This window comes from Octodon degus, unplaced genomic scaffold (genome assembly GCF_000260255.1).
Source record: "Octodon degus isolate 3935 unplaced genomic scaffold, OctDeg1.0 scaffold00158, whole genome shotgun sequence".
Classification (NCBI taxonomy): domain Eukaryota; kingdom Metazoa; phylum Chordata; class Mammalia; order Rodentia; family Octodontidae; genus Octodon; species Octodon degus.
In genome coordinates, this window is record NW_004524734.1 from 4,213,408 (window position 1) to 4,239,274 (window position 25,867).

At 47.0% G+C, this 25,867-nt stretch overlaps 2 protein-coding genes and 1 pseudogene across 23 annotated transcripts in view; 2 read left to right on the top strand and 1 right to left on the bottom strand.

Moving 5' to 3' along the window:
• Nsun7 (NOP2/Sun RNA methyltransferase family member 7) overlaps window positions 1-25,867 on the top strand; it is an 89,516-nt gene that overhangs the window by 62,722 nt on the left and 927 nt on the right. For 2 of the 3 annotated variants that reach the window (XM_004642651.2, XM_023702793.1), the window contains exons 11-13: window positions 3,588-3,711; window positions 4,157-5,537; window positions 10,770-10,987. In XM_004642651.2, the coding sequence (XP_004642708.1) occupies window positions 3,588-3,711; window positions 4,157-4,804 (772 nt within the window). In that variant the 3' untranslated portion in view covers window positions 4,805-5,537; window positions 10,770-10,987. Of the gene's footprint in view, window positions 1-3,587; window positions 3,712-4,156; window positions 5,538-10,769; window positions 10,988-25,867 lie in introns of those variants that run through there. The other variant, XM_023702792.1, reaches the window with a different exon arrangement.
• LOC105743726 lies at window positions 2,311-2,727 on the top strand (annotated as a pseudogene).
• Window positions 5,822-25,867, bottom strand: part of Apbb2 (amyloid beta precursor protein binding family B member 2) — a 359,894-nt gene continuing 339,848 nt past the window's right edge. For 17 of the 20 annotated variants that reach the window (XM_023702774.1, XM_012517247.2, XM_023702779.1 and 14 more), the window contains 7 exons: window positions 22,791-22,905; window positions 20,416-20,503; window positions 19,685-19,768; window positions 18,038-18,153; window positions 16,367-16,546; window positions 7,919-11,371; window positions 5,822-7,848 (listed from right to left, as the gene is read on the bottom strand). In XM_023702774.1, the coding sequence (XP_023558542.1) occupies window positions 11,204-11,371; window positions 16,367-16,546; window positions 18,038-18,153; window positions 19,685-19,768; window positions 20,416-20,503; window positions 22,791-22,905 (751 nt within the window). In that variant the 3' untranslated portion in view covers window positions 5,822-7,848; window positions 7,919-11,203. The remainder of the gene's footprint in view (window positions 7,849-7,918; window positions 11,372-16,366; window positions 16,547-18,037; window positions 18,154-19,684; window positions 19,769-20,415; window positions 20,504-22,790; window positions 22,906-25,867) is intronic. The other 3 variants (XM_023702786.1, XM_023702780.1, XM_023702777.1) reach the window with 1 other exon arrangement.

A 25,867-nucleotide genomic window follows, 5' to 3' on the forward strand; every position in this document is an offset into this window, starting at 1 on the left:
TGGAAATCTCTTGACTGCCCAGCTGCGGTCCTCTATGCTCCCCACCTTGTCCTCAAAAGAACTACTTTGACTGCCTCCCGCCGGAGGACAGCAATTCCAGCTGGGGCGATGCGGGCGGGCAGGGAGTGCACGCTGGTGACCTTTCGCTACAGAGCCCCCTTCCCTCACTGACACAGTGGTGCTGGGGACTCAAAACTCACTTTAAAAATTGCTCTGTAAACTCTTGAGAAATAAAAAAAGAGAAAGTACACCATGTGATTAACAAAAAGAGAGAAGGAAGTAGGCTGTGAACAAGGGCCTGGAAATCATTTTGTAAGGGCTTTCTGGATGGTAACTTGGCTAATCTTAATTATGGATTCATAGTTTCATTTCAATAGGCAGCATATATATGTATAGTTAAATAAATAATAGTCTTTTTTGGTATCAGAAATTGAACTCAGGACCTTGTACTTATAGATAAATGGATAAATTTTTAAAATTAGTTTCTTCTTGTGTAGAGAACAAACATACAGGCTATGTATCCCTTATTCAAAATACATTGGATCATGCCTGGCAAGCACAAGGTCCTAAGTTTGATCCCTGGTACCACCAAAGCAAAAATAAAACAAAATGACATAGGATTAGAAGTATTTCAAATTTTATAATTTTATGGATTTTGGAATAGTTGCATATAATCTAAAGGTATTTTGTGGAGAAGGCCCAAGTCTATAAACAAAACTCAATTATGTTTCATGTGCACGTACAGCACATGCCTGACAGTAACTTTATATCTTTTTAGTGGGTCTGTTACTTGACTGTGACCCATTACATGGTCAAATGTGGAACTTACTACTTGTGGCATCCCATCACGCTCCAAAACGTTTGGATTTGGGAGCATATCAGATTTTAGATTCGGGGAGGACAGATGCTCAGCCTGTAAGAATAGGCCTCGGGCATTGTTGGCTGGCTATGAGGTTGATGATTTTACTTTGGTTAAATCCACCACCATGGCCATTATCGATATATTTAGCACCAGCATCAGCCAGCATCGTGGTCGTACCTGTGTGTCTGCCCCCTTCCTAAGGGACCTCCACCTCTCCTTACCCAATGCTGGGGCCACATGACACCCTTGCTGTGGTGGAGTATGTTTTTATGACTCTTAAGCTTTCTCCATGTTTCCAGTCCAAAATTGCCCCGTCTGCCTTATTTGAAACCCATTTGTTCTTCAGGGAATAGCATCAGTGCCCCTTACACCATGAAGTCCTCGTGTCTGCCGGCTCCCAGGGCCAGAATTAATTGCACGCATCTGTGCTCATAGCCAGTCCACACTCACATTTGGTCTTCAAACTACTGTAAGCTGATTGGTCTCAAATAAACTGTACACTCTTCAAGAGAATTAATTTTTTCCATGTACTTTGCATTGTGTAGGCAAGCAATGAATATATATAAGTTCAAGTTGGTTTTAAATTTCAGACTAGACAAAATGTTTTTTAAAGCTTTCCTGATTACTTTAATTCACAAGGACTACTATTTAATTGCGTTGACTTATTAAATGTTTTAATCCTAAAAGCAAGGGAATGTAAGAATATTTGAATCACTTATTCATAAATTATTATTAAATGAGAAATTAAATTTTAAAACCAAATTTTTATTGTAAACATGTGAATGATTAAAGGGTTTTTTTTTTTGTTTTTTTTTTTTTGGTTTGTTCTTTTTAAGAGAGGGTCTTGCTGTGTAGTGCAGGCTGGCCTTGAACTTGTAGTCCTACTTCAGCCTCCCAAGTGCTGCACACACATGTGCACCACCATGCCCAGCTGTGAATGTTTTAAATTTTTAATTTATTATAGTAAAAGACACATTGCCATGAATCCTCCCCAGAATCTTCCTCCTTGCCTCAGACATTTTCTCATCATCCTTACCACTTTCAGAAATAGTTCTGCAGTCCTTTCATGCAATTAATTGTGTTGTTGTGCAGCCTTAATGTCTTAAATTGATTGAAAATCTTTTGAAAGTAATTTTGACTTTGGAGATGAACTGTGTCTGGTGACCAAGGTAGGTGGAGGACACACTGATGTGACAGAAGTTGCTGTAGTTGACAAACAAGATATGATTTTATTTTATTTTATTTTCATTTATTTTTTGTGGTACCAGGGATTAAACTCAGGACCTTGCACTTGACATGCAAGCGCTTATTTTACTGAGCTATTTCCCTGGCGCCAAGATATGAGTTTAAAAAATACAGTGAATGCCAAGCCACAGTGAAACACATTTCATGAATCACCCTCAAAACATTTTCCCTGCCTCTTTCCGCCATCTTTCTGTGCCACCATAATAGTGCACATGAATGTCTTGGCTGATGCTCTCAAGAACATAAACAATGCTGAAAAGAGAGGCAAACGCCAGGTCCTCATTAGACCATGCTCCAAAGTCATTGTCCAGTTTCTAACTGAGATAATTAAGCATGGTTACATTAGTGAATTTGAAATCATTGATGATCACAGGGCTGGAAAAATTGTTGTCAACCTCACAGGCAGGTGAAACAAGTGTGGTGTGATCAGCCCCAGGTTTGATGTACAGCTGAAAGACCTGGAAAAATGGCAGAATAACCTGCTCCCATCTCGTCAGTTTGGTTTCATTGTATTGACGACCTCAGCTGGCATCATGGATCATGAAGAAGCATGATGAGAACAACAGGAGGAAAAATCCTGGGATTCTTTTTCTAAGGATGTAAAACATACAAATAAAATGCCTCAGCGGGGGGGAAAAAAAAAACAAAAAACATTTTCCCTAACTTTGAACACACCGTTTTTGTTTTTTTTTTTTTAAAGAGTACAAATTAGAATTAAAAAATCACAAGTGATACAGATTTTCACTTAACAAAGTACTATGAATTTCACAGTATTTATTATAATACATAATGTTGTCTTCCAACCAGTTTTTTTTTTTTTTTTTTTTTTTTTTTTTTTTTTTTGGTTTGTTCTTTTTAAGAGAGGGTCTTGCTGTGTGGTTCAGGCTGGCCTTGGGCTTACTGTGTAGCCCAGGCTGGTCTCGAACTCAAAGATCCTCCTGCCTCAGTGTTGGGATTACAGGTGTGCACCATCACACCCAGCTTTAGGGATCTGTTTTGGATCTGAACCCTTTTGTTTGTTATGTGCTTTCTTGAACAGTTTATAGCTCATTCATTAACGCCCCAAAGTGCTTAGAGACTGATTGGAAGAATCATGCAGTTTAAATGATACATTATGTTTTTATACTGTAGTTGTGTAAAGAATAACCCAAAAGAAGAAAGGATATATTTTGCCATTTGGCAATGTGGAAAAGTAAGACATTTGGAGTTGGATGTTTGGGATCGTTACACAAATTTACTTAGTTTGATAATGTTCAAGTTAGTGAACGTTTTGGGAAAGTTTTTAATTTGTTAAATGTTTGTAATTCTAGCATATTTACAGATGGAGAACTTGTGGAGTATGATAAATTATGCACTAATATGAAATATTATAACTTTTCATTTTAACTTAAATGATTGGTGGGTGAAATGGTTGCAAATGGTTCTCGCCCCTCTTGCGGAGGAAGACGTGCTGTTTGACACCTGTGCATCTCTGCTGCAGGCTCAGCCCTCCTGTCCTGCCGCTGTGCTCCATGGAAGAAGTCCGTTTGTCCACTGATAAGTTTTTCAGAGTGGAACCATCTGAGATCACCAATGCTTGCTTCCTTGCTGTTTTAACAAGAGAGGTGAGGACAAGAAAAACCCCGCCCCTGTGCTATGGAACTGAGGAGCAGCAAAGCCCCAAGGCAGCCTCTGGGAGTGCTATTTCGGCACATGTGCTTAGAAGTAGTGAGAGTGCTAGAGAATCCTTTGCTGCCTTCCCCTGGCTGGTCTTTATGCCTCTCCCGAGTGCTGCTCTGGTCCTGCCCTCTGCTCTTACCACATCAGTCAGCTCATCATATGGGGCATCTTCCCTAACAAAAGAAAGTAGTGATGTGATTCTTTTTACCAAGGTTATAAATGGAGTTGAAATTTTAAAAAGGGATTTGCTGAAGCATGTGATCTATGTTAGGCCTAAAAACCATTTATTTAGTAATAGACTGTATTTTCACAGAAACGCTGAGGGGTATTTCTAAGGTGTAGTAAGAGCCACCTCTGGGTAACTGGTAACGAGTGCCTCTTTCCTTGCAGCGGGACCCATCTGAGGCCTTGTCTGTGAAGGACGTTTTGGCCCGGGCTGCAGCCAAGGGTCTGCTGGAGGGGATTGAGTTGGGAAAATCATCAAAACGGGAGAAGAAAAAGAAGAAATCAAAAGCATTGCCTAAAGCTCCTACTAATGATAATTATGGCATCCAAATGAAAATTGCTGAGTTCCTGAGTCGAGAAAGTAAAGCTAAAGCAACCACCGATCAATCGGAGACATTAATGACACAAGCACCTCCTCCACAGAAAAATGCAACTCCAGCGGGCTCTTCTACCCAGATCCGCAAAGGCAGCAAGCCTGCCACCAATTCTTTAATGTCCACCGCGATGAAGCACCCCTGTCCCTCCAGGCCGTGGGAACGGCACACACAATTCGGGAGACCTCGACCCGAAGGCAAAGTGGTTGCCCTGAAACCTGTGGAGATCGTGTTGCCACCGGTGATGTTTCCGTTTTCAGGTTCCCAAGGGATTCGATCTCAGATGCCAGCTCCACATTTCTTCTGTCGTTGGATTGGACCCAAGACCAGCACGCCAGGCTCCCTTCCCGCCCCTGCCCTCTCAGTCTCTGGGAGAGGGGAGAAGCTGAAAGAGAACCCCCGCTCCTCCCTTCCCCGGCGTCCCCGGCAGTGGCTCTGAGAGCCCTGTGCCCCACGTGGCCAGGAACAGGTGATTTTCCCCACAGTCGGGTGTTAGACAGGGCCGAAGGAGGTGCTCCCCTCTTCATCGCTCAGCATCTCCTGGAGGGCGGTGCTGCCTCCCAAGAACTCAGGGAGGTGAGAAACAGCGCTGTTGGGCATTAAGAGCAGAACTGAGATCCAGCAGCTTGGCGCCGATCGGTTTGAGGGCCGCTAGATCTGCCCTGCTCGCGTCCTGGGCTCCTCCGCCCTGGGCCACGACTGCCAGTCTGGGAAGGAAGGCAGGCATCTTACAGAATGCAGGGGCGGGCGCCAGACACAGGCTCTGCCTGCCAGCACAGGTGTGCAGCGCCTCACTTTCCAGGTAGCTGGAACTGAACTTCGAAAATCACGATCAAGGTTGACTGTTCCCTTAAGTTTATTGCTGAAACAAGGCGTGATGCGTGCGAACTTTTGTAATGGTTCTGAGCTGGAGCAGGGAGGCAGAAAGCCCCGCCCCCTTGGCTGAGCCTGCAGCTTTCTGTGGGCAGAGCCTCCAGCATCCATGTAGACTGAACTCTGTCCTTCCTCCCTGCGGCCTGTTCGTGCCAAACAGCGCCCTGAAGAATGGCTCCGAGCAGACTTCCGTTCCGCCTACGTGTTGATAATTTGGAGCAAGAGGCAAACGGCTGGACACAAGTGATACCTGTTGTGGAAGAAACCCATAAAGATTTCTGATTCTATTCAAAGATCAGGTGAGACAGCAAAGTTGGTCATTCCAAATGGCACGCAGTAATCAAACCTCGATGAATCATTTCTGATGCACAATTAAAATACGTTGTTGCATTATTATACTAAATGTCCGATTTCTTCTGAATTTGCCTGCCTCGGGATTGCCTGCAAGTGATCATTTTCATTGCCTGCGATGATCATTATCTCTGCGTCTCTTGAATTTTTTCGTAACAACAACGGAAACTGTTCCACATTAAAGTTTACAGCTATAAATCTTAGCTGTTTTTTTTAAAAAAAGTTCACAGTCATAGTTTGAGCTTAAAGTTTTATTTCTAGAATTCACTTGTGTAGAAGTATTAGTAAATTCCTAAATGCTCAATTCATGTGACGTGGTTTCGTGTAATAATTTAGCTTGCAGCTCTATTCTGAAAGTGGGGAGAACAGTTAATTTCATTTTCATAGTACTGTTCGTGTTTTAGCTGAAGGTTCACATTTTTCTGGAAAATCTTTCAGCGAAGATTTTTTACCCTTGCGCCAGGCTTCTTATAATGTAAATTCCCAAATTCTTATGGTACTTGCGGTTCTTGAAACATACGGGAATGTCTTAAACGTTCAGCTTCTTTTACTAATTTAAAAATATCAGAAACTATGTACTTCAAGTCCCAGCGTGTTTCTTTCTCTCCCCTCCACCCACTTGGGTCTGATTCAGCCCCGCCACCTCCTTGCCTGCAGCCCTGCGGTGCAGCATTGTAAGCCAGGGCTGCTCAGTGCTGTTTTCTCTTGGACACCCTGTTAGCCTTTTGCTCTCGCCCCCACCCCAGGCCGAAGTGTGCCAGGCCTGAAAGTAGCAGGTCTGAGATCTCTACTTCCAAGTGCACTTCTGTGTGGTGTTTTGAAACAGCACAGGGTGCTCTCTAACCTCCACAGCGCCTGGAGTTCGTGTCACAACTCAGACCCCATGATTTCCAGTTGTCCATCTGGCACTGAAGTGCTTTTCTCTTTGGAAACTTAGGAAGATTCTGAGCTGAACTGTCCACTAATCCTGAATTTTATTCTTTGAAAATTTCTAAGGAGGACAGGATCAGTTAAATAATTCGATAGAATGAAAAGGCTCTTTAGGGTAAAAGCAAAACGAGAATTTCAGTAAATAATGACTATTCATGGGTCTTTTTTCTGTGGCATTTTAGTTGCTTGAACTTTTAAAAGTATTACAGAAATCTAAAATAATCAAGCTGTTGTTTATATATTCTGATAGCAAATTTGGGTTTTTATCTGAAAGCGTTTTAACTACGAAAACCCCAACACGATGAACTTTTGTTCCTTGAGTCACTGTCTTTTGACAGTGTGCGAGAGGACCGCTAGGGGGTGCACGGTGAGCAAGAGGCTCACGCGCCTGGTCACCCGTGCTCTCCAGGGTCTGCAGTAGGACTGACTCACAGCCAGCGGAGTGCCCCGCTGCCTTTCATTTGGCATCTTGTGCCTGTACATCTCTGTTCGCAATTCTCTGCAGTTAGCTTTTTTTTTTTTTTTTTTTTAAACTCAGGCCCTTGCGCTTGCCAGGCAAGCACTTATTCTACTGAGCTGTCTCCACGGCCCCTTGCAGGTAGCTTTTTAATAAGTTTCCTTGTGTAAATGGTTTAATTCTAGAAAGACCGCTCCACTGACTACATGGGCTTCTGTGTCCAGAACACCTGCTGTCCTTCATCACCCAACTAACTCCAGGTCACTACTCAGAATTAACTTGCAACTTCTTACCAGGTGGAAAGACATGATCTCTTATCAGAGCTGAATCTTATGTTACTTTGGATTTCTAAAACATTGAATTTGATGATATAAAAATAAACTAAGGTAGAGACACTACATTTGTATTTGTTTCTCATATATACAACTGAGGTGTCAGATCAATGAGCCAAACATTTTATGCAGCTAAATTTATTCTCACAACATATTACATTTAAATGTGTAAAAGCGGTCAATAGCAAAAGGGGTAAAAGGAAAATGAAACAACCCTTGGGGTGAACAGGCTGCTCCAGGGGCCAGGGATGCTCTTTCTGTGGTGTGAGGCGCACTGCTCTCAAGCTGAAGTAACGTCCACTTCATTTTACTGGCTGTAAACTATGTGTTAGATGGGCTTTAGGTTTAGCCTGGCCAGCTGGAGAGCTAATGGTCCTGTTAAAGTGTGCTAATTTCATTTAGGGGTATGCTTTCTGTGTTGTTTAGCAGACCTTGTGTTGCAAAGCTCACAAAATGAGTGTGCTGTTCAAGAAAGGGGAGCTTGTGTGCTGTTGGTAAACTCACCTGCAAGAACAGGTGTCCATCTCAAACTCAGAACACCTGTAAGAACAGGTGTCTATCTTAAATTCAGAACATCTGTAAGAACAGGCGTCCATCTCAAACTCAATACCTGTAAGAACAGGTGTCCATCTTAAATTCAGAACATGGATTTAAAAATAAAAGTAGCAGTGCCAACAGTTTATCACCAAGAACTTGTTTTAATGGAAATGAGTCTAATGTTCTTTCGTGCAGTAAAACAAACAAAAAACGATGGCTCTAATTTGTTTTCTCAACCAGGTGAAGACAAAGAGGGTGTGGACATATGCATATGTCTTTAGATGACATTGCACACATTGTGAAGGCTATAAAAAGGAAGCACGGCACAGTGCTTTAGTCTACAAAGAGAAGTTCTTAGCCATAGGCATGGCGGGTGCGCCCCCTGATGCGGCCAAGGAGCACGCAGACCAGGTGGCAAGACTGCGTCTAGCTAGCTGCTCTTCAAAAATAAAAGGAACTTTAAGCATTTTGCCTTTCTTCTACATATTCCAATAGAAATGTGACTACAAATCATTACAAAACCACTGTTAGGCAACGAATAGTTCACTGAGATTACTTAGGCCTGGATACATTGAGATGTAATATCCAGTAAAGATAATACATTAACACAATAATGCAGTATATTTCAGTAAAAATAGAATAAATAAAAATATTTAAGCTGTATTTAACAGGTTACTTAAAAAATGATAAGAGATACAAGGCATAGTGAACATGGCTGCCTGCTTACCGAATCACAGATAGAAAGATGCATAGGTAACTGAATATCACTAAGTCCTCAGGTAAGACATTGGCATCCCTTCACAGATGGACACACACACACATTCATACATACTTTTTGGCCATGGCAGAAAGTGTCTCAACATACTATTTAACATAATAAGTTTCATACAGTTAATCTGCATTGAGTATGCAAAATCAGTTTTAAAACAAAGCATCTGCAGTAAAGTTTTCAACATGTAAAGGTTATCATTCATCTTACTGCATCCTATAATTGCATATATAAATCAGTTTGCTGTTTAAAGCTAGCTCGGTGTTCTTGATCCTGAAAACAAATGTATACCTTAAAAAAATGAACAAGAGGGTTCTGGGAGAGATTTCCTGTAGAAAAGTGAGTTATGTGTTTAGAATATCGAAGCCTATCACACTAGAACATTTCATGGGGGAGGTCAAGATGAAAGATCATCACAACTGACTTCTCAACAGCAGTGTACAGGGCACAGTAAGATTTTCATAATGCAGCAATTCCTCACAATGGCACGGTTACTTCAGAGAGAACAGTATACAATTGGCGAGAAGCACAATGCATTTCTAAAGTAGCATCACTTCCGTTACGACATCAGAGGGCCAGCAAACACTTCGTGCCCTACTGAGCCCTCACCACGGCAGGCAGAGGTCTCCTACTCCTTCTGTCCTATTCTGGTGTGTAAGGGCCAAGGTGAGGGGCACCGCTGCCACAAAAGCCATCACCCCGGAAACTTAGATTGGCACAGGTTGCAGCAAATGTGGATGCCTGGCCGCTACAGCATGTGAGGGGCACAGGGCAGCAGGCAGTCCTGGACTGCGAGAAGGCAGCACTGTGGTAGATCTAACATGACCACTGAGTAACATGGCCAGGCTTCCCTGCTGCTTCCAGGGATTCTGAGACTGCCGGACAATACGAGTTTCAACGTCTGCTCCTGTGGATGCCTGAGTCACTGGGAAAGTGTGGAGGGGAATAAGATAGCAACAACTGGGGTGGAGGTGCATCTGGCCCTCCCAAGCTTTGGTGAGATCTCAGGTCCATAGAGTTAAGCCTCTCGGTACTTCGTATTTTATTCCTCCAATGTGTTTAGTACCTTTTCTACCACATAAGGCTCAAATGTGATAAGGGTATGGAAACCATTTTGACAAGTACAAAGCTGTGTATAAACGGAAAGCGTTACTTTTATAACTGGATGTTGTAAACGTTCATTTTGACACATTACAAAGTAAACAAGACTAATATTGAGATTGATCTCCCTAGCAACTTCCTTTTAAAACACCAATTTCAACAAGAGTCTAAATTTGTATATCTTCATAGCTAAGTTTCTTAGCCACATAAAAAGCAGGAAAATGCTATTTTTGGGAAACTTAAATAGCCCATTATTCCTGTGTATACTTTTCTCTGGTATGAAATTTTTAAGTATTGAAAATAAAATGGAAAAAATACAAATTTTAAAATATATCTTGTTGGATTTAACAAATTCTAACATTAAATACATAAATTCAAGAAAGTTTCAACTAAATGTAATTTGTTGCCATGGACAATATGTAGCGGACAGACAGCTTTCTGGACAGAAAACAACACTGGAAGTAAAATGAGCTAGATGGGCACTTCTAGGGGAACATTACCTTAGGATGTACACAAACAAAAATAATGTGGTGGTGGAAATCTAAAATAATAGTGTGCGACAGAGAAACAAATGACATTTCCTCAACTCTAAATTGCATATTGGCTAATTATCAAACAGGATGAGAGGGTTGTGAGGAGTATTTGATCTAATGTTTGTGCAGAGAAAGACCATCGTGACCTATAATTCTCTAGCTGCATTGTACTATGTAAGGCAGAAGTTTGAAATATGTCCCACCCAAAACGCATCAGGATCTTGTTATCTCTTTTTTAAAATAATCAGTTTGAAAACCATCTGAAAAGGCTATTTTTTTGTTCAATTTTAATTCCCCGAATTTAGTTTTTCATTAGCTCTGAAGTTTCACTGCCCTCCCAACACCCCACAAACAGCGGTAGACATGAAATGGTGTCCACGTGTCAAAGCGTGTGAGGGAAAGCTGCCCACTGGCTGCTACGCCAATGCCAACAGCCGACTGGGTCAACCAACGGGTTCGATTCAACGGAAAACTAGAACCCGTCCTATGTTTACAGTAACTCAGTGGCATCTGTTCTGCAGCCATCTCCGTGCTTCCAAGGCTGAAAGCGGACAGAGTGCTGCAGGATTGAGAGGTGCTTGTGACAGAAGAGTCGAGAAGCCGGCGAAGTGGACTCCGGCACCATCGACCGCAAGGATGCAGTGACAATTCTCCAGGCGGGCGTGGCCACGCTTCTCTCTCCACGTGAAGCCAAGTCCCGTCCACGATATGTACAATAAAAAAGGGACCTTCCACTGCTCATGATGTAACTTACAGCAAAAAAAAGTATTCATGCTTCTTTTCCTATCACATGATGGTGGCAAGACAGAGAACATGCTTGTCTAACACTGTCTGGTTACAGGTAAACTCTCTGGAGACAAGGCATGGGTGGCGGAATGGAAGGCGGGGTCAGTTCCTTTCTTTAGTGTAGCTCTTCAGTGTTCAGGGGGACACCAGAGGCCTGGAACGTGTGCAGCTACGGTGTTTCCGAGACGGGACGCTTCTGTTTCAAAGTGTCAATGAGGGACAAGACCCCTCGCTTTACATTGGTGGTGACCCTTCTGGTGACTGAGTCCGCTGGCGGAGGAGGTGGTCGGACTTTCTGTGAAGGTGGCCTGGCTACCAAGCACTTCTGATAGCGTAACTGAAATAAAGCAAAGAAAGTATTCAAGGTAATATTACATCATCTTGTTAGCAAGACTTCAAGTCGTCACCAATACACTGACTCCAAACATTTAACAGCCGCACTCTTAAATCCAACAGTTCCTTCTTTACGGGGGTGTTTTAAACCCATTAGGCTCAGTGAAGGTGTGCTGCTTAGGCCACCTTTTCCTGGCATCCATTCCACCCGACTTATACTCGGTCTTCACAGGCTACGGTGGATAAGCCTCGCAGTCCCTGAGCTGGGGAAAGCAAGCAGGGCCTGGAGCAGAGGGCGCCCCCTGAATCCCCCTCAGGGACCATCGGGCTGCACTCTGGGCTCCCCAGACAGCACGGTCCACCACTTCTTTTTCTGAGATAGGGTCTTGCTATGCGCTCGTGCTTGTCCTGAACTATGTAGCCCAGGCAGGTCTCAAACCCACAGCCTCCTGCCTCAGCCTCTCGGTGCTGGAATTACAGGCACATGCCATCATGCCTGACTACCACTTTTTGAGTTGTTGACTTCAGGGGGTTGGACTAAATCTCCTGAGCCTAAGTATTCTCAACTGTGAAGTGGCTGAGAGAGAGTCTGTAGAGAGGGGTTATGACAGGATAAGGCGCACTAAGAGATCACCTAAAGCAGGCCACGCAAAGTAGAGTGCTTTTTCCTACTCTAATAAAGAATGGGGGCCGGGGGGATAGCTCAGTAGAATAAGCGCTTGCTTGGCAATCACAGGGCCTTGAGTTCAATCCCTGGTGCCGAAAAAAAAAAAAAAGGTGTATTCATATTTTAGATTTAAGTCTAAACCCTAATGGACTAGTTTTACAAAAACTAACAAATTCTATCCTTCACTAACATAACAAAACAACCTACCTGCTTTTGTTTTAATGGGAAGATAAAAAATTATTTAAAATGAGATGAAAAGGTTAAAATTTACCAGTGTTTTTTTTTTTTCCTAATCAAAGCACTACGAAATACTTCCACAGCTGACTTTTAGAAGCTGACTTAAATATCAGCAGGTTGGAACAAGTTGACATCACTCCCTACGAGGCATAAAGTAGAACAGCAAACCTCTAGGGAATGAAGGGCCAGTGTCTGCCACAGCCCACAGCCCAGCGCACTGGCCCTGCCACTTCGGTCATGTGAAACAGGGTGATTCACTGCATCTACTCTGGGTAAGGCATCTTGCTAATCTGCATCACAGCTCAAAACATGTACATCTAAAGCGTGAATTAGGCAGGCAGGCATGGTGACATGGGACACTAGCATGAATCAAAATGGCACTTGACTGACGAGTTCCACAGGGACCCCTGTGATGCTTAAGCTTGGCTGTGTCAACTTGGCTGGCTCGGGGGCTGTGAGTGGATTACTGACACATGCTGGGTGGGCTGCGGAGGCGAGCCCGTGGTGCTCTACAGGCTGCCTGCCCTTCCTCTCTGCTGCTATTCCCTGCCCTGCTTCCTGGGCACCATGATGCTTTGCTCTGCCACCCCCCTCCACAGAGAATTTGCCCTGGAGCCTGCTAACCAGAGGTTGAATCTCCAAGACCTCCCTCCTCCTTTAAACTGGGTAGTGGGCACTGTGCTCCAGCATGGGGAGGCTGACCAATAACAGTCCTTGCTGTCCTATGTTGAGTTTCACAACAATTTCATCAGAAGCCTACACCTGTAGCTGTGACATATGCCTAAAAATTAAGTAGATTCAGAGAGTATTAATATCACATTTCAGATAGGATAAATTCTTATCTAGACAATTCAGATGGAGAATCCTACAGATCTGGATCAAGAAAAAAGCCACTGCATGCGACATGCTGGCCTCTTGGTGGGGCAGGCGCCTCCGATTCTACCCGCGTGCCTACACTGGTTGGCTGAGCTACTCTGGCTGCTATACTAATTGATCTAATACAATTAAAATAGGAAGCAAATGAGGAAAAGCTGTTTCCAAGAGAGAACATGAGTATGGGAATCAAGAACAAACTGCAACTAGTAATAAAGCTAATTATTTAATTGGCATCAGCACTTAAGATGTATAATTACAGTCTGAAAGCCATTCATTTTATGACCAAAACCATCTGCTATGATCTGCTGCTGTTTCACAGGACATCTACTCAGCCACCATCCATTTGTGCTTGATAGACACTCACACCCTCTGTTTGCCTTGTGGAGCCCGTCACCTTGTCCTTGTCCCCACACCTGGTCTGAGTTTGCCTCGCCTCCTCCATCCCACCCTGCTCAACACTCAGGCACCTGACAGTCACAACTCTGGCACCACAGGGCTGGGTGGGCTCTGTGTGTGTGTGTGTGTGTGTGTGTGTGTGTGCACGCGCGTGCACGCATGCGTGTGCTATACCTGTAATAAAGACTGTGGTAAGTGGAAATGGATCCAAGAAGAGACACCAGGTGTCTCCTCCCTCCCCCCTCCATGTCAAAAGCATCTTAAAGATGAAAGTCAATTCTCACATTGCCATCTCCTATCTCTGTCTGTCTCTCTCAACCTCCCTCCCTCTCCCTGTCTGTCTCTATTTTATGACTGAAGATCAAAGCTAGAGCCTTCACACTGAGCTACATCTCAGCCCTTTAACTTTTTCCTTTTGTTTCTTGCAAAGTCAATAAATTGCCCTGGCTAGGCTCAAACTTTCGATTCTCCTGCCTCGGCCTCCCAGACTGCTGGGATTGCAGATGTACACCACCACACCCATGCTTTCCTTCACTCTTAGCAGTCTTCTATGCATAAAAAATAACACACAGCTCTCAACTTCCTCCTCTCAGCCTCGCTCCTCTTGGTTCCTAGTGCCTTGTCCCAGAGTCCAGTGAGAGCTCTCTAATCAGGCAGAGGCTAAGTGCCTCTTCTCAGCTCTTCATTTCCCACCATTTCCTGTCAGATTCATGCTGCAACTACACGGAAGGAGACACAGCATCAGCTGATGCGTCCCTGTACCACACTCATGGTGTATGCGCCCCGCCCAGAGTGGGGTGGCTACCGTGCACCTGGGCTGGGTGGCGCAGCCTAGGGCTCCTGGGTGGGCTGCAGCCGGAGAGCAGGTTACTCTACTGAGCACTGCAGGCCATGAAACACTGATGTCTGTGTATCTAAACAAGGGGCATGTAAAAACATGCCTGTATGGAGCTGCAGGGCTGGAAGTTGTTCTGACATCTGTGAGTGACTGAAGGCCAAGGACACTTAGGCTAGACCAAATTTGTTAACACTTTTGCTTCACTAATGCATTAACCCTAGCTCACTATAGCTGTGTGTATATACTCTTCTTTTTAAGCTCTTTGATGCTTCTATATAACCTCTAGCTTGAGACACAAGTACCCAGCATGGGATGGGAGTTCCTCAGGTCCATTATAATCCCATGGACCACTGTCATATGTATGGATGGTCATGTCATGGACAGAAATGTCAGGCACGCAGTGTGTGTGCGACCCCTTCAATCTAGCCCTGCTGGCTCATGGCTAAGAAAGTGTGATCAACCCCGTCCCCAAACCAACCAACCAGTTAACCTGTCTGCGCTTCCAGCTGCCCTCTGATAATGGACCGGCTGAGCCGTCCACTTCTGGAGTCTCCGCTCCTCTTTCCTCTTGGTTCCTTGTCATCAGGGAGCGTACGTGTGGATCTGTGGCCTTTCCACACTAAAGTGGGCCTAGGCCTGGGTTTGTGTGTCTCCCACACACCATGCCTAAGCTCCACAGTGCCGGGGTTAAACTGAGACAGACCTGAGTGTACCTAAGATTTCCAGCCTACACACACTGGGTAAATTAAATGCAGATGGCTCAGGGCCTCAAGCCCAGCCCCTCCCCACGGCACACCACCTGTATGGCGCCTCTCAGGTCCTCACCAGTGTCTCCTGGCTTGTGCCCACCAGTCTCAGAGTGGCTCACCCAGGCCTCAAAATGGCTGGGTTTTTTTTTTTTACTAGAATATTCTTTTAAAAGCTAAATATGATCAATTTACTCCCCTACTTAACAATCTGGAACTCTGTCTGGCATGACACCATGGGCACTGGCCCTGCAGGACACAGAACCAGCTTCCTGCCACTTGTTCCCAGCAGCTCAGCTGCCACCGCTGGAAAACAGGGGTGCAGGCTCTGGGGCCTCTGTGTTCACGCTGCTTTCACTCTGGCTTGCACCCTCCAGTGCCTGCTGTGACAGGTGCACAAAGGTATGTGTCCAGTGAACAAGGGACCATTTCTGTTCCAAATCATCTGTGCAATGAAAAGCACTTGGCTGTGTGGCCCAGCAGCGGCAGCACGGGGCTACTTACCCACCCCGTGCCCTGTGGCTCACTCGAACTTCTCTGAGTCTCTGCTCTCAGCAATAAAACAGTGCTAACAACCACCCCACAGGGCTGCTATAAGCACTAACTTAGTAGATGTAAGGTGGATACAAGATGGGAGGACAGTGCACCTAGAACAGCCACTATGTGAAGCAAAAGCCACTCAGAACACTGCTGTTTCCAAGCACTGAGCTGAATGCATACAGTGACAGCCTTGCATGGCCAGTATTTTCTGATCACGTACTGAAATGGACTTGGGATCAGGAGAGGACAGCCCCCAAAAGTGCATCCTTCCCAGCACTATTGGGTCTCTATGGGACGTGGCTCTGCTGGGTCTGCTTCATGCAAGCATGCTGGCTTCTGGACACACAGCCTGCCTCTCTAATTGACTCAGTTAAGTGGGGCTTTAAAAATCTGATTTCTCTTTCTGTTTTTACATTTTTAGGCAATACTTGGGACTGAATCCAGGCCACTACACTGAGCTGCATCTGTGTCCTTTCAATTTTTTTTTTTTTTTTGAGGCAGGTTCTCACTAATTCAACAAGTGGCCCAGGCTGGATTCAAAGTTTTCAATCCTGTCCTTGCCTCCCAGAGTGCAGGGGTTAGAGGCAGGACCTCCACATCCAGCTTTCTCTTTTGAATGAGTAATTCTGCTCTCGCTTATGTTGCGTGAATGCTAAGCAGGGAAGGAATGCTAAGGACCTCACTGTGGCCGCCACTCACCATGCAGGCAGCCTGGACTGCTTCGGACACGTTGGCGGCATTCGGCTCGCACCAGAACACGTGACACTCAAAGCGCTGGCTCCCGGTGTCCATGATGAAGGCGAACGTGTGGACATCCTTTCCAACACCCATGAAGGACAGGAACCGCACCCGGCACTCCACCAGGACCTCCTCCTCATTCTGCAAGAGACAGCACTCAGTCTTTAGCACCACACCTGCTCATGAAGGGCCACGGGCACCTGGACGGCCTTATCCTAAGCCACGAAGTCAGTGGACATGATCTGGTACTACAGCATGGCCAAACTGAGTTGAGAAAGGACCCGTGACTATCTAGAAAGGTGAAGCTGCCTACATGTGCAGGGAGGCCATTACCATGTGGGCATCTGTTGACATTTCATCCAGCTGTGTGCACTGTGCACGGTAGGTGATGTGTCCTATGCCCAGCACCGTACCTGGCATCTGTGTCTCAGTGGGGGAGAAACACTGCCACGTCCAGTGGCTCAAAGCCAGTGTGTCCACATGAACTGCAGTCATCCAAAGAAAGGACTAACTGCATTGCTGTTGCCTGCCACATCTACCCAGGGAAACAGCACACTGAGTCACATTTCTACCTGGATCTGTGTGAAACAAAACGTGGCCAAGTCAACCAACTTGTCAGATCACTTGTTTCCCTTTCTACAAATGACAACTGGTGTCCACATGAAGCAGCATAAAGCACGGTCTCCAATTCATTCTTCCGGATATAAAGGACACACCCTTTGTGACAACCATGTGTAATTTTTGAATCATTAAACATAGCCAGAATGTCACTTTTAGATCATAATATCTGGACTGATTCACTCAGGTGCAAGGGCATGTTTGCAGGGGATTTCCAGAGAGATCTTGAAACTGCAACCTGGCTGAGGGCTGGCGTGTGGGAGGAGGGGTCCCGGAGAGACACTGAGACACAGAGCACGGAGACATGCTGGAGGGACACGAGGAAACCTGGCATGGCACACTCAGAAATGAACTGGCCTGGAGCAGCCTGCTGGTGGGCAGGGAGCAGACACGCAAGCAGGCTGGTGACCTGAGGTGTCTCCAGGACAGGAGCTTCACTGGCCGGATGGGATAGTGGTCAGTAGTCTGGAGCCAGATTGCCCAGTTTTGAAGCCTGGTCCCGTACTTTCATCAGTGTGATGCTGGACATTTTAAACCTCTCCATACTTCCACTTCCTCAGCTGAGTTAGACTAAGGGTGGCGCTGGCCTCTGCTAAGAGGACCGATGACCCATGACCCTTTCTACTATGGACAGAACAACCCCCCCCCCCACCGCCCTCCTCAGCAAGACACCTTTTGTATTCAGTATCTGCCAACACAGCCCAACCCACATGGGGCCCTGAGCGGCTGGCCAGAACCAGACTCCAGGATCACTGATCACCTGCCACATACAGCTTCAATCTCTCGGGCAAACAAAGAAGGCAGAATTAGGGTCACCAGGACAGAAGATTCCAGGTCGAGGAGAAAGCAAAGGTGGCCAGAGACTGCAGTAGAGGCCAAACACTTCATGAGTGCAGGGCTCTTGAGTCACAAGCAGGTGCAACGCCCAGGCGCACAGGCCCCAGCTGTTTCCATGGTTCGTGAAGACCACTGCATGTAATCCTCCCTGCAGCCCATGTCCCGTGCGGCCCTCACCTTCTCACTGATGACTGTCACCGTGGCATCGGCCACGTTCATGTTCACTGATGGCCAGTCCTCCTTGTTGGATGAGGTCATAAGACTTTCTATGGCGCTGTTCAGGGTATCCATGCCTGTGGATGGAAAAGAACCGCAACAGCCCTGAAGTTGGTGAGAGCTCTCCAGTGGGCCCAGTCACCCAGTGACGGCTAAGCTCAGGCTGATTTTTCTTTGTTACAGAAGATACTCCATACTTCGTTTTCATGTTTGCCCCAAAGCAAAGGAATGCCAGACTTTGCAGCAGGAAGCAGGAGCATGAGCTCCTCCAGAGAGCTGGCGTGAGGTGTTCTGTCTGATCAGCCAAATACTCCTCAGCTCTGGGGAGTGAACAGCCCTGCTTGTGTCTGCACAGGAGCCCTGAGGAGGGAGCTCTGCACAAGCCAGCATCTGCCAAAGTATCTGGTCATCTTGCATCATACTTGACGTTTAAACAAGGCCAGGGCTGATGACCCCTTTACATAAACAGAAGGTGCTTCTCCATGGGGCCTTTTGGCCAGGTCTTCCTACAGGCTTTTTTCTTTAGTAGGGGAGGGCTAGGAGGAGTAACAACTTCAATGTGATATAATTCACACAGAGCTCACTGGTTGTAAATGTACAATTCAGTGGTTTTTAGTATATTCACACAGTGTGCCTACCACCAAAATCAATTGTAGAACATTTTCATTGACCCCAAAGGAAGGGCTGCGCCTTTCAGGACCTATGCTCTACCCCAGGCAGCCATGTCTGCCTCTGCGTCTAGATATTTCCTATTCTGGACTGGCCTGTATTGCAGTCTCACAGTAGGAGGTTTCTGAGTCTGACTCCTTTCCCTCCCTTGTTGTCAAGGGCCATCCACATGGCAGCACACTCCAGCACTTCGTTCCTTTTCATTGCCACATGATTCCATTATATGGAAGCATCAACTTTTATTTAACCATTTGTCAGTTGATACACATTTGGATTTGTTACCTTTTTAAAATTATCTATTAGGAATAATGCTACCAGGAACATCGGTGTTCAAGGTATTGTGCGGACAGACGCTTTCACGTCCCTTGGGTAATACGTGCAGAAGCACAACTGCTGGGTTAAAGGTCATGATGTTCAACTGCCCGAAGAGCTGCCTCAACTGTGTGCCAAAGCTGCGGCACCATGTTCCAGTGTCTTTCATTGTGGATAGGGTTTCTGATTTCTCCTGGACTTTCTAGCCAGTGAAGGCAACATCGGCTACTGGGAGGTGAACTGGAGGCTGAGGGTGTCACTTCTGGGTCACATCACCTGCATCCTCATCCTTACCCCAGGCAGTAAGATCTGAGGCAGGAGCCGTGGCCCCAGACATGGATGCCCACTGGACAATGGCAGAGGACACCATGATCCATGGCTCCCATCCCTGGATGGCTGTGGAGATGAGAAACACACCCCTGTCTTGTGAAGTCCGTGTATGTTGGGCTCACACAGCCATCCTGCTCGGCCTCTGCTGCAAGGCTTGTGTCATCAGGATGTTTCACGAGCTCTGTCTGGTGACAGCATGAGCACTTTGCTTCCAGACCAGGCAGGAGAGAAACATGGCAGACCTCGCCCTCCCAGGGGCCCCGACCTGGCAAAGCGAAAGACAGAAGGGCTACGTACCAGCTGGTCTGCGTACAGGCAGCACTCCCAAGTACCGCACGTGGAACCTCTGGACCAGCTCAGTCTTCGGTGTCGGGAAATCTACTATGGGACAAAAGAAACACGTCCTGCTCACGCTGCGTGCAGCCCAGGGCAGAGCAGACACTGCCAGATCTAGAACGTCCAGAACACCACGCATGCCCAATGGCCCGTTTCAGGGCGGTATATCAGGACAGTCCCTACTCCAGACATTGGGGCCTTGTCCAAACCCTATCCAGTTTCACCTGGAGGCAGGAAAGCATTTGGAGGCAGCAGCTGAGACGTCAAGGATGCTGTTCTCTGTGCTGTGCACTGAGAAACCACTTCGGGTAGGTGCCCTATTGCTAGGTGTGGCTGATGCCAAGGAATTAACCACAGGGCACCATCTCAGACAGAAGAATAGCCAAAGAGTTCCTCACGTAACAGGCCACAATTTTTAACTTAGGCAGTTCTTACCCCAAGGTGTAGATGAGCTTAAAATGACTATCAATAATATTCTTTAATCTTTTCCAAGAGCAACAAAACCTGACCTTTATATCAAACCCCACCGACACAAAATTAACTGCCCCCGCTCTTGTGTCTGTTGAGTTCAATCTGCTTTTTAAGGAGACCTAAAGCACCAGAGAAGCAGCTGAGACCCTTGGGTCCTTGTCCAGATGGACAGCACCACAGGAAGGGAGACCACAGGAAGGAGAGTACCACCCCTCACCTACCTTGCAAGGGCATGTCGAGATTCACGTTGGTCCTCTCCTGCAGGGAGCTGCAGGCCAGGGCTTTGGCGTTCTTCCGTTCGGCCATAATCTGAAAGGCAAGTGAAAACCTAGCTTTGGTGCCTGGTTCTGGCTCCATCTTCAGCTTCTAGCCAGTAGAGGGTCTGAGCTGGTCAATCCAAGCTTTAGTCTTTTCCTCGATTCCACATGCCTGTACCTCTGTGCTATACATGCAGTCTGAGAAGTTTGCTCATTTTCTGGGGCCTTCTATCATGTGAAACTTACTCACTTGGAACTTAGAACACTCCATGGCTACAGGTCCCACAGAGAGAGGGACCAGAGAGAGGGACCTGCCCCAATGCTGTCAGACCTGATATTTAGATACTCAAGGCTCTGGAGGTACAGCGCATGGGTTCAAACCCCACCTGTGCCACTTACTAGCTGTGTGACCCTGGGCAAGTCCTGTGCCTCCTGTGTCTCGTTTCCTTGACCGAGCATAGGGATGATCACTGTACTTGTGTCACAGGGAGGTTCCGTGGATTAAATGAATGAATACATTAAACAGAGAAGTCTCTGAATGCCAGCTGGAGTCACTGTTCTTGAACCTTTCCCTTATGGACACTGACATCTGCTGTGCTCATGTCCCACTGGTTATGTACGCTGTGGGTGCAGGGACCAGGCCTGCACCCTGCAGCCAAGCTTTCCACTGCAGGAGAGTGACAGTCATGCCACCCCTGGGTTCCACGGCACCCGACTCTCCAGACCAGCGCTTGGATGCTGCAAGAGCACTGACAAGAGGACAGTTGCGTGCTTCCCAGACACGGGTTCCAAGGGCTTTACGCTAGAGCCCATTCTTTGCAGGGAAGGACTTTTTCCTACATCAGATATTTCACTCTGCCCTGGGACTGGAACAGTACCCAGTATGCAACTGACCCTAGCCGTATTTACTGCATGAAGGAAGGCAAAAAATAAAAAGCTGGGGTATGCGACCTGTGGCCAGTCCGGTCAGTGCAGAAACGTGAGCACAGGCTGGAAGAAACAGGATGCACTGTCAGAGCAGCAGGCTGGGGAGGATTTTACTTTGGCACCTGCAGCTCAGTTACCAGCTGGGCTGCGACCCTGATGCTGGCCTGGGCTGGGTCTTGCCAGCTCAGGAGAAATCACAGGAGGGGGGCTGGGTAATGATGACAAGTGATGGAAAAATCCTGCATTAGATTCTGTCAATTAAACAGATCCGGGGAGTAGAAAGCCTCAGATGAGGAAAGCTAGTGACAGTGTGCGGTGTGTCTAGCTGACACCAATGGGATGAATGAAAAGGGGGGACTGCCAGCAACTCGAAGCACCCCAACACTGGCCCTGGAGTCAGAGGACAGAGGAAGGGCAGCCTGGCAGACACAGCAGGAAGCCCTCTGGCTGCCACAGACCTCTGAGGAGTGTTTGGTGGCCCCAGGCGGCCGGTTTCAGGTCAACAAAAGACAGCAACAGCTGGTCTCAGCAGGGAACAGACTCCTGGAAAGTGAGAGGCCACGGCAGGCCAGGGTGTGGCTGTGCAGGAGGCTGTACTGGAAGTGAGGGTACCAGATGGGATGAGGTGGATGGGTGGGGTCCGGTCAGTGCAGAAACGTGAGCACAGGCTGGGGAGGATTTTACTTTGGCACCTGCAGCTCAGTTACCAGCTGGGCTGCGACCCTGATGCTGGCCTGGGCTGGGTCTTGCCAGCTCAGGAGAAATCACAGGAGGGGGGCTGGGTTTTTTTTTTTTTTTTTGAGACAGGGTCTCACTGTGCAGTCAGGCTGGCCTTGAGCTCACTCTGTAGCCCAGGCTGGTCTTGAAATCACAACAATGTTCCTGCTTCAGCCTGAGGCGGATGGGTGGGGCCGGGCTGGCCGCTCACTGAGACCTGGGGACTCTGGCTGAGCAGGACAGTGGCCATCGCCTTGTCTCAAAGCGGGAGGATGAGCTCCCAGGGGCTGCTGTGTGTCACTGTCAGGTCAGTATGTGCCTGCACCTCCACACACCCCTCAGGTTCCTCCTGTCCTGCTCTCCACCTGCATTCACTCTTGGAGTGCTATGTTCCCAAACAGCCCTTTCCCCAATTCTGGGGGCACATGGCCACCACTGCACCTGCCCTGGAGGGCTGACCTCTGGGACATAATTCTCAGCCCGTGGGAGACACAGCTCTGTATAGCTCCTAGAGAATGCCACTAGGAGCAACACCTGGCCTGCAGCAGGGGCAGCTGGGCCCTGGGTTGATGAGGTTTCTATAAAACAAGGGCCCAGCAATCTGCTGCTTCCTGAATTCAACTTGCAAGTCTTGCACTTCTCATCCCTCTGTCTGCTCAAGTAGTGAGAACAGAAGTGGCCCTCGCCCCACTTACCTTGGAACAGATTTCGTGGAGACTCGTGGCAATAGCTTTTGCTGGTGTGTCACATCGAAATACATGACATTTCAAAATTCTGGTGTCTTTATCTCTTGCTACATAAGCAAAATCCCTGTGCAAACAGAAATTTATCAGGACATCAGAAACAAGGGCACATTTTACCAACGCAAACTGCAGTTAGGAACGTTAACAGAGCCAGCAGCCAGCATGTCAGTGGTGAACAAACGTATGCAATGATCTTGAAAAAAAAAAAAAAAATACAATAGCTAGAGAACACAGACACATGATTTTATGGATATGAAGAATTGGTTAAAATTTTAAGTAACAGAACTACAATGTCCTCCCATTCTTGTCTCTCAGACTCTTGGAATCGCTAACAACACTGAACAAACACTGGAGTCTGCAAGCCATCTGGTGCAGCAACAAACATCACGATTACCCAACAGAACGCAGGCTTGGAAGAGCACGAATTGCATGAGCGACATGAAGACAAACACAGTGATGCAGCAGAAGCAAAACAGGTCCTGATGTGTGAACGGAGGACAGCCAGACCCACAGCTGCCTGAGAAAGCCGGGGGCAATCAGAGGGGCTCCAAACACAAATCCACAGGGGCTGGACTCCCATCAAAGGCTTCTCACACTTGGGCTCCCAGGGAGACCGCAGCATCTTCGCTCTGTACCCTGGTAGCTCAGACACTGGGGAGCAAGTTCCACTGGATTTTAGCATTTGTTTTACTGACAAAAAGGATTATCAACTGCGGTTTTACTTGGTTTCACAGAACCCACAATACGACTAAATTTCTCCCTGTTACTACTGGAAGTCAGAGGTTCAAAGGCAAAAGCGTTCATGAAAAATAAATGCTTAGCTTCACCCATCCGGTCATGCATCACAATGATTGACCTGTGCACGCCACTGAGCCAGGATACTGTCTGCTGATGGAACTACAGATGAATCTATCTTTAAAGCCTTTTTCTTAATGGAAGAATTGGCAGTCTTTTCATAGACTATGACAAATCCTTTCCTCGAGATAACCATGGCTTCCTTGGAAAGGCCTAAGGATCTACCACTGAGGCCCATGACCTTTGTGAAGGTCTGCCGGAAAAAATGTGCCAGTCAGGTGAGGCAGAGCTGGTGGAGACATGCTGCAGAGAGCCCATCTCCTTGCCTTGTGTGCCCGGGGCGGCCCCAGAGAGGGCTTCCTAAGCACCTGCTGCCCCACAGGCACCACACCTGACTGCTGCCACGGTCTAGCTTGGGTATCGTCCTTTGCATTAGAACTGGACTCCCGACCTCAGCCTCCAGCCCCATTTTACCACTGGCAATTTCCTGACTCTCCGACTCCTTTTCCATGATCAGCATTCTGACCACTGTTCACACCATCACGCCCCACTGCCCTGCTCAGGAAGGCTGGGGTGGCTCCTTGAACACACAGTGCTCACACTGGGTTCCAGCAGTGTCCATCTGCCCCATAGTCCTTGAAGCTCCATGAAGGTGACTGGGTGCTCGCCCACCCTAGCACCTAGACCAGCATGGCTCTCGCAGGGACAGGACAGTCTGCTGAGTATCCCTTTCTCCAGGAAATGCAAGGCTTGTCCCACCTGTCCCTGTTTCCTGTGGGGAAAGCCAGCTGGGCAGCGAGAGCAGGGCTGGGGCTGGGTGAAGAGCAGGGCTCGGACTCTCAGGGCTGAGCACAGTCTTGTCCTATGCTGGGTTCCTGAAACCTTGGCATCCTTGTGCCACCAGCAAGGCCACCAGCAAGGCCACTCAAAAGGAAAAACCCACTATTGGATACCAGGCTCAAGGCAGCCCTTGGTTTTGGTTCCCTTCCCTCTGTTTCCTGGGTGGATTGTACAGTACTACACATAAGGTCTCACCACACACCTCTTCCTGTAACATGTTCACTTTGGGACCATAATTCAGATGTCTTGCTGTCAGGCAGCTGGAACCTGTGGTACAGGATTATCCCATTGGGTGGCATTTATTAATTTTATTAATAAAAGACCAGTAAAATAAAAGTGATTAGGTGTTTTTTTTTTTTTGAGACAGGGTCTCACTGTGCAGTCAGGCTGGCCTTGAGCTCACTCTGTAGCCCAGGCTGGTCTTGAACTCACAACAATGTTCCTGCTTCAGCCTGAGTGCTGGATTATAGGAGTATGCCATCATGCGTGGTTCAGGATCTGCTTGTACCACTAGTGTACAAGATGCACGATGGGACAGTCGTTTGTCCCACCATCCTTCTGCTTTTGTCTCCAGCTAAGGAGCTCTCCCTGTGCTCCAGCACATGTACGGTTCCATGTCCACTTGCTGTGGGGTCTTCTCTGTCTTGGGGACCGCTTCCTTCCCTGCACTGTCCATAGTAGACCCATCGTTTTACAATGGTCCACCTCCCCTGCCTCCCTGGCCCTTAAGGCCCTGTCAATGTCTAAGTGCTCAGAGTGCAGCAACTCTGCCCTGATGGGTGAAGACAGCCAGTGTGGCTCACTGGTCTCAGCTGCATCTGTCCTTAATAGGAGAAGCAGCATCTAGCCAACCCAACATGAATCTCATTCCTGGTTCCCCTTAGATACAAAGGTTGAGCATCGCAAATCCAATATGCAAAATCCCAAGCTTTTCTGGGCACTGACACAATGCCACAAGTGAAAATTTCAAACCAGGAAACTTTTTTTTCATGGACAAAGTTATTAAAAGTATTGGGTAAAATTACCATTGGGTTGTGTATACTGGTTGTATATGAAACAAATACATTTCATATTGAGACTTGGGTCCCAAAAGATCTTGTAACAGATCACTGCTAATGTTCCAAAATTTGAAAAAAATAGTCTCAAGTCTGTAACTCTTCTGGTCCCAAAGATTCAATACCAAAGTAAAGGATACACAAGCTGCACAACCTCGAATATGGAATTCAGTCTGACCTTTGAGGGGGCTGAAAAAAAGTGATTTCCAAGGCCCCTCCTCAGCTCTGCCTTGCATTCTCTGGGACTCCGGCAGGTATTGAGTCTGAGCCGAGGGTCACTAACAAGAGGATGAGCAGACCTGGCCGGTGCAAGGGGATCGCCCTACCTGACTGTAGCTG